General features: G+C 35.9%; 1 protein-coding gene across 10 annotated transcripts in view; it reads left to right on the forward strand.

Annotated features, from left to right (window-relative positions):
- Dst (dystonin) overlaps positions 1-15055 on the forward strand; it is a 441140-nt gene that overhangs the window by 269308 nt on the left and 156777 nt on the right. For 9 of the 10 annotated variants that reach the window (XM_071613304.1, XM_071613301.1, XM_071613307.1 and 6 more), the window contains 16 exons: positions 749-844; positions 1079-1206; positions 4800-4893; positions 5176-5330; positions 6885-7347; positions 7541-7669; positions 7816-7893; positions 7987-8148; positions 8241-8345; positions 10659-10754; positions 11249-11374; positions 11974-12126; positions 12297-12451; positions 12658-12784; positions 13259-13442; positions 14500-14657. In XM_071613304.1, coding sequence (XP_071469405.1) covers positions 749-844; positions 1079-1206; positions 4800-4893; positions 5176-5330; positions 6885-7347; positions 7541-7669; positions 7816-7893; positions 7987-8148; positions 8241-8345; positions 10659-10754; positions 11249-11374; positions 11974-12126; positions 12297-12451; positions 12658-12784; positions 13259-13442; positions 14500-14657 — 2409 coding nt within the window. Of the gene's footprint in view, positions 1-748; positions 845-1078; positions 1207-4505; positions 4673-4799; positions 4894-5175; positions 5331-6884; positions 7348-7540; positions 7670-7815; positions 7894-7986; positions 8149-8240; positions 8346-10658; positions 10755-11248; positions 11375-11973; positions 12127-12296; positions 12452-12657; positions 12785-13258; positions 13443-14499; positions 14658-15055 lie in introns of those variants that run through there. The other variant, XM_027938211.3, reaches the window with a different exon arrangement.

Raw genomic sequence — 15055 nt, forward strand, 5'->3', positions numbered from 1 at the left:
AGTACCATCAACTAATAGCACCTATCTTCATTTATTTAAAAAATTCTGTTCAAGCCAGATGTGGTAGTGCTGTAATTCTAGCTACTTGAGAGGCCGAGGCAGGAGGATCTCAAGTTCAAGGCCAGCATGGGCAATTTAGCAAGAGTTTGCCTCAAAAAATAAAAAAATGCTGGATATGTAGCTTAGTGGTAGAGCCACCCTGGGTTCAATTCCCAGTACTGCAAAAACAAAACAAAACAAAAACCTATTTAACTTGGCCAATGGGACATTGAAATCAGATTTTAGTCCTACTTTGCTGCTAAGAATTCTGTTTTCAAGGATATAACCATAAAATAGAGTGGGTTTTTTTTCCTTCCTCTGAAGGAATCACATCAAATTATTTTTCCACAAACTAAAAACTAAATAAGTCAGTGAAATAAATTTAGCATTTAGGAAGTATATATAGATTTTTAAAGAATATGCTTTCTTGTTTGGACAATGAGAGAGTTTTTTGTACAGCCATAGTAAAACTTGCCATGGTTTTATTATTATCCAGGTTCCTGTGTGGTAGATGCTGAATCATGGTTCATATCAGTAATTACACCCTTGCCAAATCTTATATAACCCAGGCCACCAATTAATAGGAATTGTCCTTGAGTGTGTATTTTCCACTGAATGTATATGGCACAATTTACAGCAGTGACGTAATGAGATAATGAAAATATATCTTTGAAGTTTGACCTTTAGCTTATTTTCCTTCTCATTTTAGGCACTTTATAATCAGTATTTACAGTTTAAAGAAACAGAAATCCCACCAAAAGAAACAGAAAAATCAAAAATTAAACGCCTCTATAAACTACTAGAGGTAAGCTGAAGTTTCCTTTGTATTATCAAGCATAATCTTTTTTTAAAACAATGTCTTTGTGGGCTGGGGTTGTGGCTCAGTGGTTGAGCACTTGCCTAGCATGTGTGAGGCTATGGGTTCAATTCTTAGCACTGCATCTAAATAAAGGAATAAAATAAAGGTCCATCAACATCTAAAAAATATTTTAAAAAATGTCTTTGCTTCACATTAAAGTTTTTTTCCCCCCCCCTCAAGATATGGATAGAATTTGGACGCATCAAACTCCTTCAAGGTTATCATCCAAATGACATAGAAAAAGAGTGGGGAAAACTCATCATTGCCATGCTCGAGAGGGAAAAGATGCTTCGTCCAGAAGTGGAAAGGTAGGACAGATGTTTTGCAGCAGACCTTAGTTTTAAAACTGGGTAGACAGAGGACCCATATTTGCCTTTTCCATTTACTTAGTCCTATCATCTTGGGTAAATTACAGTTTTTCTCATCCTCCATTTTCTTATCTAGGAAACTTGAAGATATTTTAAGGAATAAATAGATCAGTGAATTAATGATATAAAGGACTTGGTATGCTGGACTGGTATGTGAAGTCTCATATAAGGTGTTACAGTTTAAAGCCAATCAAAATTACCCATAGAAACCTGGGAAAGGTGGCCTTAAGTCACTCAGATCTAGATCTGGAAGCTCTGAGTTTAGCAGTTATTTTATTTCTTCTTGTATTTGTGTTCCTGGACCTATTTCTGCAGGGCAGTGGAAACTAAAATCTAGCCTTGCCTCCGTTTCAAGGGCCATGGGCTCATATCTTAAAAACACTCAGTAAATATCAGCTCAGCTTCCTCTTCTGCCGTATTTGTACAAATCCATTTATCCCATGAAATCACCACTGGCTGTTATATTCTGTTGCTTGCACTACTGTTGCCCAGGAAGATATAGCTTAATCTCCAGGAAACATTTATTGGTTGAATTTTATTTTATTTACTTATTTTTTCAGTGCTGGGGATGGAACTGAGTCTGTTGCATGCTAAGCAAGCAAGTACTCTACTCCCACACTGTATCCCCAACCCTGTTGGATAAATTTGCTTCCCTTGTAGTCCTTGCCTCACAGCCTGCCTGTAGTATGTGGGAATAGTGATCTGTGTCCTTGTTAGCTGTGAGGCCCATAGGGACCATGCTTTATATCCCGGGGCCTATGTGGTCAGGCATACCTCACTGACCTCCTTGCTCTCTACAGAGCAGGCACTCTTCTCTCAGGGGCTCTCATGTGCTGAGATCACACCCCCCTCCACACACAGGGTGTTTGCACAGTCTGTTCCTTTGCTGGGAGATGTTTTCTCCTCCCTGTTTCTCTGTACTCTTTACCCCAGCTTCAATGTTAACTTCCTCTAGAAGCGTTCCATGGTCTTCCAGTTTGCTTCACATGTCTTGCTTATAACTCTCATATTTTACCTGTATTTCGTTTTATAGCACTTATGCTTGGTTATAATTTTGTTTATTTCTCTTTGATCAAGTGCTACCTGTTCCTTAGATATGAGCTCCAACAATATGGAGTCAGAGGCTTGTTTTTGATGACCGCTGTGTTGTCAGTGCTTAACGTGGTACCTGACACACAATCCAAGTGGTCAGTCTAGTGATGTTCTTAATGTCTAATACATCGATTTCAGTGTTGTTAAAATATGAAATAATGTGCTGAAGATACAAGGGAAAGTCCAACTTTTCAACCTGATTAAATTACTGATTACATTATTGTTAATGCATAGTGTTACAACTACATAACTCAGTCATTAGAATCAAAATAAACTTGAAATATGCAGGCTGAAGCTTTTATAGAGGAGGTAATTTTGGGTGATTAAAAGGAGATACTAAGCTAATCATCTGAAGTAATGAATGATACAGAATAGATTTTTATTCATCACAGTAGTAGCCAAATTTTAATGTATGTATCTTAAACTACTTTATGTTGCTACAACAGAAATACTGTAGACTGCATGACTTTGAAGAAAAGAAATTTATTTCTCAGGGTTCTAGAGGTTGGGAAGTCCAGTATAGTGCTTGCACCTGGTGAGGGCCTCAGTGCTGCATTGTACCTTGATGGAAGGAGCAAAGGCCAGAGAGAGAGAGAGAGAGAGAGAACACACACAGTCTGTGCATATATGCACACGAATGGGCAAGCATTCATGTGCAAAAGAGAAGGCCAAAGTTAGTTTTATCTGGACCCACTGCTACAGTAACTAAACCGTTCTTTCAGTAATGGCATTAATTACCCATTAGGGCAGAGTTTTTGACCTAATTACCATTTATAAGTTCCACCAGTCAACACTGCTGCATTGAGGATTAAGTTTATGATATAATAACTTTAGGTAACACATCCAAACCATGGAAATATATTAATGAAAGAATATAGTTGAGATTTCAGGGCCCAGGAACCAGTGAATCCTGGATTAGATTTGTTAACTCAGCTCACACATTGTGTGATCTTAAATAAGTTCTTTAACTCTTTGAGCCTCAGTTTTCTCATTTGTGAATAGGATATAAGAGTACCAACCACATTTGGTGGTTTATGAGTATAAGATAAAGTTATGTATGTAAAATGATTCATGTATGTAAAATGATTAATTTCCTGGCACATAATAATTACTTAATAAATGTTAGTACTACTATTACTTCATGAATTATTCTGTTTACTTGCAGTATATGATATAGCATTCTCAAATTTACCCTTTCTTGCCTTTTGAAAACTACCTATCTTTAGAGTAGAGAAGGAACACTTTGTCTTTGTAGTGTTGGAGGTAGGAAAATATTTAGAAGCTTGTTTGGATAGATGTCTTCATTTTTCTTGACACAACAAGTCTTTTGGCATTGACTATGAATTGTAAATAATAGCTGTGTGGCAGGGAGTGTGTAAAAGACATATAGGAAAGAGCCAGTGTTCTTGTGCTATGTAACAGCCTATAGAAAGGAAAAGCAAGCACAGACAAATTACATTTGCAAGCATTACATTGATAGTATACTTAGCACCTTGGCTTTAAAACATATAACTATAATAGCTGAGATGTGACATTGTTGAGAGCATGGCATATAAAGGTAAATGGATAATTTTCCAGTTAATTTAATCTTATGAGTAATTGACATGGTGGTTAAAATGGAAATGTACTTTGTTTCTCATCAGATTTGAATGTCTATGAGTACTTGATAATTTCCAGCTTTTTGCCTCCTGTAATTCAGAACACAGTAGCCCTTTGCAAGAGATAGGCTATTATCGAATATTTGTTCTTTTAACTAGGAATTCACTAGCTGTACCTGAGCTTCTGTGAGGCATCTGAGTTGTTTTTTAGGTGGTTGCAATTGGATGATTCATAGTGAAAGTATTTGGCATATCTTTTCCAGTGACGCCCTAATCAGCCTGCTTTGTCTGTACTTGCAGGTTTTTAATGCAAGCTACAAAAGACAAACCTCAGTGAGCAAACCAATGGCTTTAGGCGAGATTTTTTTGAATAGTTATCAGCATATTATTTGCTGCATATTGCATATGCATGTTGACGCATATTTAAGAGAGCTGGTCAAGCTGTTAAATTCAGCTGCCACTTTTCATCAGTAGAAGTAGAGCTTTTTCCAGACCTTCTAATTTTTAGTCTACTTTTAATGGTCAAAGAACATCATTTAAGGACTAAAAATGCACAGTAGTAGTTACAGCTATCGTAGCAGTGATTCTGTGTTTAGTAACACTACCAGCACTCGAACTAGTCTTGATTCAAATGAAAATCTTCTCTCTGTTCATTGTGGTCCAACACTGATCAACTCCTGCATTAGCTTCGGCAATGAATCCTTTGATGGACACAGGTATTGAATTGATTGAATTGTTGGTGTGGGATTGAGTTTTACTTTCTGCTGGTTAACATTTTCCAGGGATGGTGAGCTGTTTGATGTCACAGGAAAAGGCTATATTTTCCTTTATCCCTTGTTTTAGGTTGGAAATGCTGCAGCAGATTGCCAACCGAGTTCAGAGGGACAGTGTCATCTGTGAAGACAAACTGATACTTGCCCGAAATGCTCTCCAGTCTGTAAGTTAATTTTAGGAGCAACTGGGTTGCTGTTAGGGGGTCAGTGTTTGTTTGGATTAACTAAAACTTTTGTAGAACGTTTCATCAATTTCTTGGTATATGTCCTTCACTGAGGTTATTATTTGCTCCCTTGAGGGACAGTGAGCAAAGGGAAAACAAAGAATCAAAAGGGAAAACAAAGAAAGCCCAAGTAGGCTTATGTTTCAGTATTTGGAGTTTCAAATTTAAGGATAGTTTTAACACTTGTAACTCAGAATTAATATTGACTTCTTTTCAATACAGGATTCTAAAAGGTTGGAATCAGGTGTACAATTTCAAAATGAAGCAGAAATTGCTGGGTACATAGTTGAATGTGAGAACTTTTTACGCCAGCATGTAATTGATATACAGATTCTTACCGATGGAAAATACTACCAGGCAGATCAGTTGGTACAGAGGTGAGAGTGCTGCTTATTCCCGCCTTGTCCTTCTGAATAGCTATTCTTGGGTGCTTGCAATAGGAATGTAGAGTCTGACAATCTTACAAAATATATTTCTTAGCTCTTTTCAGTTGAAAAGAGTATCTCATTATTTCTGCTATATTTTGCCCTTGGCATGTTGTGTAGATATTTGTTCTTCAAAATCAGTTGTCGAAAAAAATCATGTGATATATGTAATATTTACTGCCAAAGTAACTAATATACTCATTAAAATGGATATTTTAAATGCATGTATGTTAATTACATGCATCAAAAATATTCATATTTGGGGATGGAAATGTAGCTCAATGTTAGAGTGTAAGACCCTGGTTTTAATCCCTAGCACTCAATCTGTCTATCTCATATGTGACATTTGAAAGTGGAAAAATAAGAAAAGTTAATTTTAAATTCAGATTTGTGTTTATTCTATAGGAAAATGTTCATAACAAAATGTTGGAAAAATATGTATTTCTGAGTAGTGGGTTTGGGTGCAGGAATGAAACCTTTCAGGCTGCAACAGTCTCTCCCTTTCTCTCTGTCTCTGTGTCTCTCTCTCTCTCTCTCTCTCTCTCTCTCTCTCTCTCTCTCTCTATATATATATATATATATATATATATATATATATATGAAAGCAGAATTTAAATCATGTTTGACTAGCAGTTTCACTTTTAAGATTTTTATAGTAATTAACAATATGGATAATAAATAAAAATAGAAAAAAAGCTTTATGTGCATGCCAGAAATATTTTGTAACAAAAGTTTGGAATTTTTCTGAATGTCCAATAACAGGACAATAATCACATTATAGTGTAGTAATTATGTTCCTTGTAAGTGATATTTTTTTTTATTTTTAATTTTTTATTGTGGGTTGTTCAAAACATTACAAATTTCTTGACATATCATATTCCATACTTTGATTCAAGTGGGTTACGAACTCCCACCTTCACCCCATGCACAGATTGCAGAATCACATCAGTTACACATCCATTGATTTACATATTGCCATACTAGTGTCTGTTGTGCTCTGCTGCCTTTCCCATCCTCCCCCCTCCCCCCTCCCCACCTCTCCCCTCCCCTCCCCTCCTCTCTCTCTACCCCCTCCACTGTATAACCCTGAGGGTCTCCTTCCATTACCATGCAATTTCCCTTCTCTCTCCCTTTCCCTCCCACCTCTCATCCTTGTTAAATGTTAATCTTCTTCTGACTAACAATACTGAAAGCGCTCAAAGCACAACATTTAACAAAAAAGATAATGATGCAAAATTTTACCAATACAATTACAATGTTACAATGACTGTTTCCAAATAGGTTTTATTTATATGAGCAGTTAGGTTTATAGAAAAATTGAATTTAAGTTCTTAAATGCCCCATATCTCTTCTTCTATCATTAACATCTTGCATTAGTGGTATGTTAGAATTAATAAGCAGTGTTGATACATTTTATTAACCAGGGTCCGTAGCTCACATTAGGATTCAATCTTTACCACAACTGCATTTTATATTATGCCTTATTCCTTTTGATTTTCTTTTCAGGGTTGCAAAACTTCGTGATGAGATTTTGGCCTTAAGGAATGAATGTTCTTCTGTGTACAGCAAAGGACGCATGTTGACAACGGAACAGACCAAGCTCATGATATCAGGAATCACTCAGAGTTTAAACTCAGGATTTGCACAGACCTTAAACCCTTGTCTGAACTCAGGACTGACCCAGAGTTTAACCCCATCCCTGACCTCTTCTAGTGTGACTTCTGGCCTGTCATCAGGAATGACATCGCGCCTGACTCCATCTGTCACTCCAGCTTTTACACCTGGTTTCCCATCAGGATTAGTTCCAAATTTCAGTTCAGGAGTAGAGCCAAATTCTTTGCAGACTCTGAAATTGATGCAGATCCGAAAACCCCTTCTAAAGTCTTCTTTGCTGGATCAGAATTTAACAGAAGAAGAAATCAACATGAAATTTGTTCAGGATCTTTTGAATTGGGTTGATGAGATGCAGGTAAGAAAGGGTTTCTACCTGAGTGTTTTAGTCTTTATTGCTGTCAGGTTTTGTTTTTTTTTTTGTGTGTGTGTGTGTGTGTGTGTTGCTGGGGATTGAACCCAGGGCCTGTGCATGTGAGACAAGCACTCTACCCACAGAGTTATTTCCCCAGCCCTGCTTGTTTTTTTAACCTAGTATTTTGCTATAAAAGGTGCAGCTGGATCGCACTGAATGGGGCTCAGATTTGCCAAGTGTTGAAAGCCATTTAGAAAATCATAAAAATGTTCACGGAGCTATTGAAGAATTTGAATCTAGCCTTAAAGAAGCTAAAATCAGTGAGGTATGTGTATTTTAAATTTTTATATATTTCATTGTAGTTTTTTGTTGATTTGTTCTTTACATAAAATCCTGTAATTCAATAATAAATACATGAAGTGAGAGTCAGAATTCCTTAAGATCCCTAATCTTGATCTTTTTATCTCATAGATTCAAATGACAGCACCTCTTAAGCTAACCTATGCAGAAAAGTTGCACAGATTAGAGAGTCAGTACGCAAAACTCTTGGTAAGTTTCTTTCTTTCTATTTTTTTTAAACTTCTGTTTTCCTTATCTCTGTTTGGCAGAGATATGATTCTTGTAATGATTTTTCTTATAAAGAACACATCCAGGAATCAAGAACGGCACCTTGATACACTCCATAATTTTGTAACTCGAGCAACTAAAGAACTTATTTGGTTAAATGAAAAAGAGGAGGAGGAAGTTGCGTATGATTGGAGCGAGAGAAATACCAACATAGCTCGAAAGAAAGATTATCATGCTGTAAGTGCACCCTTTGTCCTTTTGTGCTAAAGTTGAATTTCAGGTTTGGATCTTTTTTTTCTAACACACTTTGTAATTATTTCTTAAATTAGGAATTAATGAGAGAACTAGATCAAAAGGAAGAAAATATTAAATCAGTTCAGGAAGTAGCAGAGCAGCTCCTTCTGGAAAATCACCCAGCCCGGCTAACTATTGAGGTGAGTCTGAAGGTATAACAGTGTGGGTTGAATATTGATATAGGAGTATTACCCTTCAGATACTTCCATTGCTGAAAGATACAAACTACCCAAATTACTACTGCCTGGCTGAAAAATAATGTTTCTGACAATCTTATTGCCTTCAGTTTTCTTGCCCTGAGTGTGTCACCTATCATTTAGGTACCTTCATCAACCCCTGTGGCCATGGTGATTTATTTCTGTAAACATGAATGACCTTGTCTTAACTTTGACATTGTAGTTTTTCCCCATCTCTGTGACATTGCACAAGTGATCCCTATCAAAAATGGGCTATGTTGCCTCAATAGAGTTGTGGTAAGAACGAGAAGAAATAATTTATTCTCACCTCTGAGTAGAGTGCAAATTATATAATATATTCTCCAGAAATATCACATTGCAATTTAATTTAATACTTCTACACAGGTTTGGTGAAGGGTATTGTGGTAGCTTCCTCCTCTTAGTGTGGAGTGAACATTTCAGTTGCAGAAGTGGAGAGTTGACGTGGGATTTGCAGGTTGCCTGTGCAGTTTTTAATTTTTAGGCCTGATGTGCACTAGACAGACTCAATGACTTTGTGAATGTGAACTGGGGTTATGTAAGAGGATGGGGAGCATCACCAGGGACAGACAGATGTCACGAGTTGCTAGAGGGAAAAAGTGTTCTGCGTAAAAGCTGGCGTGCCTCACACTCGCAGTTGAGGGAAGGGATCTTATCGCTTTGTTCACTGAATTCATCGGTACATAAAATGTTAGTAAAATTCTAGGCCTCATTAGGAAGTTAGGAATGTTATGTTTGACTTTCTTTCACACAAATTAAAGTTTTTGTATCCACATGATCTGGCTATACTTTTGTACAATAATAATCTAAAAATACAGTATTCCTTAGGGCAGATAGGTGAAAGCTGTTGGAAAATAGAATTTTGATGGGAATGAAAAGTGTGAATGTGAATCTGATTACTTTTATATAGAATAATAATCTAACTAAAATTTTCTTAAGGAATAAAATGAAGCCTTAGTAATCCCTATGACTCCATTGGCCTGTTCATTGTAGATTATCGGTAGATGAATAATACTTGGTTAATTATCAACACTACTTCATATTTTGTACTAAAAAACCCTAGAAATGTGATAACATACAGTTATATGCCAGTTTACTCAAAGTACCTTAATTTGAGGGGTTGGGGTATAATTCAGAGGTAGAACATATGCTTAGGGTGCTTAAGGCCCTGCATTCAATCCCCAGTACCAGAAAATAAAAACAAACAAACAAAAAAAGCTTGATTTGAGGGAACAGATAATATAATATAGCATCAGATTTCCAATGCTGCACTGTACATTCCATGCAGAAAGCCCACCTGTACATTGCTCTGCAGGGATGAGTTGTTCCTAATGGAGGGGGAAAAAAATAAATAAATAAATGAGAGGCTTAAGTTGTGCAGACATTTAGAGCTCCCTCTCCTGGAAGTCAGTGAATTGCACCTCAAACATAAAAGGGTGTTGGATTTTTTTTTGCACTTTTTGCCCTCTTGAAAGATACACTTTGCATGAAATGAAAGTTTGAGTCCACAGACTTTCAAATTATAATTCCTAAATTATAATTATTATAACTCCAAATTGCACAAGAAAGAGTGTGCTCCCTTTTCCATCCTTCCCAATCCTTTCCTTAGCAAAAGCAAAGAGGAACATTTACAGAACCATCTATTTCTGTTAGAAAGTATATTTTATGATTCAGTAATATAAAAATTCGGAGAAAGGGAAGATGAAGTCGTCATGGAGGAAAGCATGTTTGAGGATTTCACCAAGCAGGTGTAAGGGTAGTGGCAAAGGAGTAAATAAAAGGGATGGTTTTCTAAATAGGAGTGGTATCTTGCATTTATTTCAAATTTTAAATATTTTTCATGTAAAAATAGCCAGAGTTAACTTTTCTCTTGTCTTTTTAGGAAAAAAATTCAAGAAGTTTAAAATTTTAGAGAAATCAGCTGCACTGATTTAAAAACTCAATGTGTAAACTTTAGGATTGTACAAGTGAGAACTCTTACATAAGAGGAACATTTTACTACCCTGCTTTTCAAGTCTCATACTGTTAAAGCAATTTATTATCTATTTAGATAGAGTATTTTATCATTAAAAAACACCAGTGTAGACATGCCTGTTTTGTTGTGATTGTTGCAGTGCGGGATATTAAACCCCGACCTTGTGGATGTTAAGAAATCATTCTAACCCTAGACTACCTCCCCAGCACAGCAGGTACCTTATTCTCTCCATCTGGTTTTAATGGCTGTGTTTTGTCTTGAAGGCCTACAGAGCTGCCATGCAGACTCAGTGGAGCTGGATCTTGCAACTCTGCCAGTGTGTGGAGCAGCACATAAAGGAGAACACTGCATATTTTGAGGTATGTTAGTAGAACCAGGACTCCATTAGATAGCATAGTGATTTGGGATGACTTGCAGAAATCTTCTTCATAAGTTATTACACACATAAGCATGTATATAATGTGCAGAATGAATAAACTGAAATGTTTTCTTTGTAGGATATAAGGGTTAATTTCATGTCCTGTAAGAGAGATTGCAACATTCTGTTAAAAAAGAAAAATTCTTTAAAAACTACTTTAAGCTGAATGTGGTGGCACATGCCTGTAATCCCAGTGACTCAGAAGGTTGAGACAGGAGGATGACAAATTAGAGGCTAGCCTCAGCATCTTAGTGAGACCCCAAAAGTTCAAGTGTTGTTTGATTCAAGAAGGGTATAGCTATAAAGTTATCTTGTGCTTTTATTCTGTTCTTGCTTAATAAAGGGTACACACAGGGCCTGGTTATCCAAACTTGACAATTCTGTGCTTTACTGGCATTTAATGAGCTCTGACTGACAAATTTTCTCTTTCCTTAGTTTTTCAATGATGCCAAAGAAGCTACTGATTATTTAAGGAATCTAAAAGACGCCATTCAGCGGAAGTATAGCTGTGATAGATCAAGCAGCATTCACAAGCTGGAAGACCTTGTTCAAGAATCAATGGTACTCATACAAAAACTCATGCATTCCATCCACAATGCAGAATAGTGGTTGGATTAGTGTTTTATTTATTAATTTATTGTTAATTAATTTATTACACTTTATGTGCAGAACTTAATTTTATTGGTACTCATATATTCTTACTTCATTTGATTAAGCATTTAAATGTTTAAAATTTTTTGGTAACACAACAGAAGTGTTTTTTATATGATAGCCTTGATGTTTTAAGATGCTTTAACAATACTCTGTGTGAGTGTGTTTAGTTGTTTATTCCACAAATATTTGTTAGGAGCTTTCTATACCCTAGGCACTGTTTTAGTTCCAGGACAATGAACAAAGCAGATAAGAATCTCCACCTTTGTGGTGCTAGCATGTTCAATAAAATGTAGGTAGTGGTAAATGCTAAAGAGGAAAAAACCAAACAAAATCTGAACAAACAAAATAAGGGAAGAAGAATGCAGGAGTGGGTAAGGAGGAACTGGAAGTTGAGACCAGGTGGCTAAGGAATAACTTTTCTGGTGAAATTTTATTTGTGTAAATCTCTGAAGGAATGGAGAGTACAAGTCTTTCACTTCTTAAAATCCATTCTATTTACAATGTAGGAAGAGAAAGAAGAACTTCTGCAGTATAAGAGCTCAGTAGCAAGTCTGATGGGGAGAGCAAAAACAATCATTCAGCTGAAGCCAAGAAATCCTGACTGTCAACTCAAAACTTCAATTCCAATCAAAGCTATCTGTGACTACCGACAAATTGAGGTACAGACCAGTTTCTGTTACTATTCATGTATTATAAAACAAGGTCATGTTGCTTAGTAGTGATAACATTTTCCCATCTCATAAAACAGAGCAAATCTCAGGATTGAGTATGGAAAAAAATTAGCTAATGATGCTCTGATTTAGTTATTCTGTTCTTCATTTAACACCAGATAACCATATACAAAGATGACGAATGTGTTTTGGCAAATAACTCTCATCGTGCTAAATGGAAGGTCATTAGTCCTACTGGGAATGAGGCCATGGTCCCATCTGTGTGCTTCACTGTTCCTCCACCAAATAAAGAAGCAGTTGACTTTGCAAACAGGTTTGTATTTATTAGCTGAAGACATAGAACTTGTTTTGGGGGCCTTCTGAAGGTTAAAGAAACAATCACTATTTTATCAAGTCTGCTCAGAATCTGAAGACTCTACAACTAGTAAACATGGATTATTTCACAAAAAAAAGGAAAAATTGTAGCTTGCTTTCAGAAGGTGTGGAAAGACTTAATTTGTATTTTCTTTTATATTTCAGAATTGAGCAACAGTATCAAAATGTCCTGACTCTTTGGCACGAGTCTCACATTAACATGAAGAGTGTAGTATCCTGGCATTATCTCATCAATGAAATTGAGAGAATTCGAGCTAGCAATGTGGCTTCAGTAAGTGAAATGTACACATCAACCCTATATGTCCAGAAATGTGGAATGCCTTGTCATGCATGGGGTGGACTTTGTATTTGCTCCAGAATAGGATAAAGCCTGGCAGACCCTTGCTGATATTCAAGCATCAGTGAACATTTGTTAAATGCCTGCCATGTACAGGCACTTTCAAATAATTTGAGAATTCTGGAGATAACAGATTTCATCTAGTGCTGAGATGTCAGGATAGGACATAGTGTTTGGACTTGGAGAGATTGATGTAGTTTATAATTAAGTTTATTGAACTTTTTTGACTTGTTTTTTATCCTGAAATTGTTAACAGAAGAGAATATTAATTTTCAAATGGTTCTTCTACTTATAACTATTTATTAATGTAAACTGGAATATACTGAGATCAGCAAGAGATTTGTCCCATTTAGATTTAACTCTTGCTACTATAATCATTTAATTACATGGGTCTTTGGTCTTCTTTAGATCAAGACAATGTTGCCTGGTGAACATCAGCAAGTTCTGAGTAATCTCCAGTCTCGTTTTGAAGATTTTCTGGAAGACAGCCAGGAATCCCAAGTATTTTCAGGCTCTGATATAACACAACTCGAAAAGGAAGTTAATGTATGTAAACAGTATTACCAAGAACTTCTTAAGTCTGCAGAAAGAGGTAAAGCATGGGAATTTCTGGTCCCTCCACCCCCGCCCACAGGTGTTTGGTTTAATCCAGGAGTTTAGTGTTCTCAGTGGGAATCCTAATCTTGTTTGTATTACATCACTCAGTTTGTGATATAGAGATACAATTGCTGGAACACCAAAACAAAAATGTATGGCTGCAGTAGTAGCTCAATGGTAGACCATTTGCCTAGCACGCACAAGGCTTCAGGTTCAAGCACCTGCACTACCAAAACCAAAAGTTTTATGTAGGAAGATTCAAGGAGAGATTCACTTATTTCTAAGTGATGAATTAACAAAAAGATGCCAGCCAAATATTATGAAAAAGATGAATCCTCACTGCATCACCTTTTCAACATCTTCACTGTTTGGAAAGGTCATGTTTAGGATAGTGACCCTTCAGGTATAGGAAAGACTCAATTATTTTCTCATGTATAATTATATATAGGGATTAAAAGCAAAATGTTTAGTTAAATTTTATTAAATATATATCTTTAAAAATATTTTTTTAGATGTTGATGGACCTGTATTTTATTCATTTATTTATATGCTGTGCTGAGAATTGAACCCAGAACTTCCCTCATTCATGCTAGGCAAGTGCTCTACCACTGAGCCTCAACTCTAGCCCTAAATATAATTTTTATTCATAACTCTTTTGATGTTTCTTAGATAACAAATGTTTTATTAGTATTTTCCTGGTTTTTAAAATCTGAAACATTCACACATTCTTCATTTTCTTTTTACTTTTAAGGATTATATTTAATTTTTAAAATCTACAACTTAAATAATTCACATTATGTTTATAAATAACTTATCAGAAATTGGTGCTTCAGATGGCTCTAGGGAAATTTTATTAACTTCTTAAATTTTAAAATTCCTATTTTTAAGATTTACACTTTAAGTTTTAAAGTGAGTTTGTGATGATAATAGGAGCTGTAAGTTTGACTAAATTGTTACCCAGTAATAGGAAAATTGCTGTATTAAAACATGAATAAGATCATTCAAAGGTAGGAAAAAAAAACAAGGTATTTTTTAAACATTTATTTTTACAGAGGAGCAAGAGGAATCAGTTTATAATCTCTACATCTCTGAAGTTCGAAACATTAGACTTAGATTAGAGAACTGTGAAGATCGACTAATCAGACAGATTCGAACTCCCCTGGAAAGAGATGATTTGCATGAAAGTGTGTTCAGAATCACAGAGCAGGAGGTAAGAGTTACAAATATGTTGGGGCAAAAAAATAAGATCAAGGACTATCTCAGTAATCATACAGGTTCAACTTTGCACACTGGTTACTTGGTAAGGTCTGATTGTGTGTTTATTACTGATTGTAAAATGTGATTCTGTAATTTTACCTCTGACTTAGGTAAACATGCAAGCTTGTGCCCTTTCACTCATCTTGAGGGGTTTCTCAAATGAGTCATTATACCCCTGCTGTATACCTGGGTGATAAGTTATGTTTGGATCTAAGGAGATAGGCAGCACTGATTATAAAACTGGAATTCCAAGTCTTTGTTTCTTTGATAAAGAAAAATTATAGAATTTGTAGATTTTAAAGTCAGTGACCATAATGTAAAATGTGTTTTAAAACTATTTTAAGAAAATTA

Source organism: Marmota flaviventris, chromosome 6 (assembly GCF_047511675.1).
Source record: "Marmota flaviventris isolate mMarFla1 chromosome 6, mMarFla1.hap1, whole genome shotgun sequence".
Lineage (NCBI taxonomy): Eukaryota > Metazoa > Chordata > Mammalia > Rodentia > Sciuridae > Marmota > Marmota flaviventris.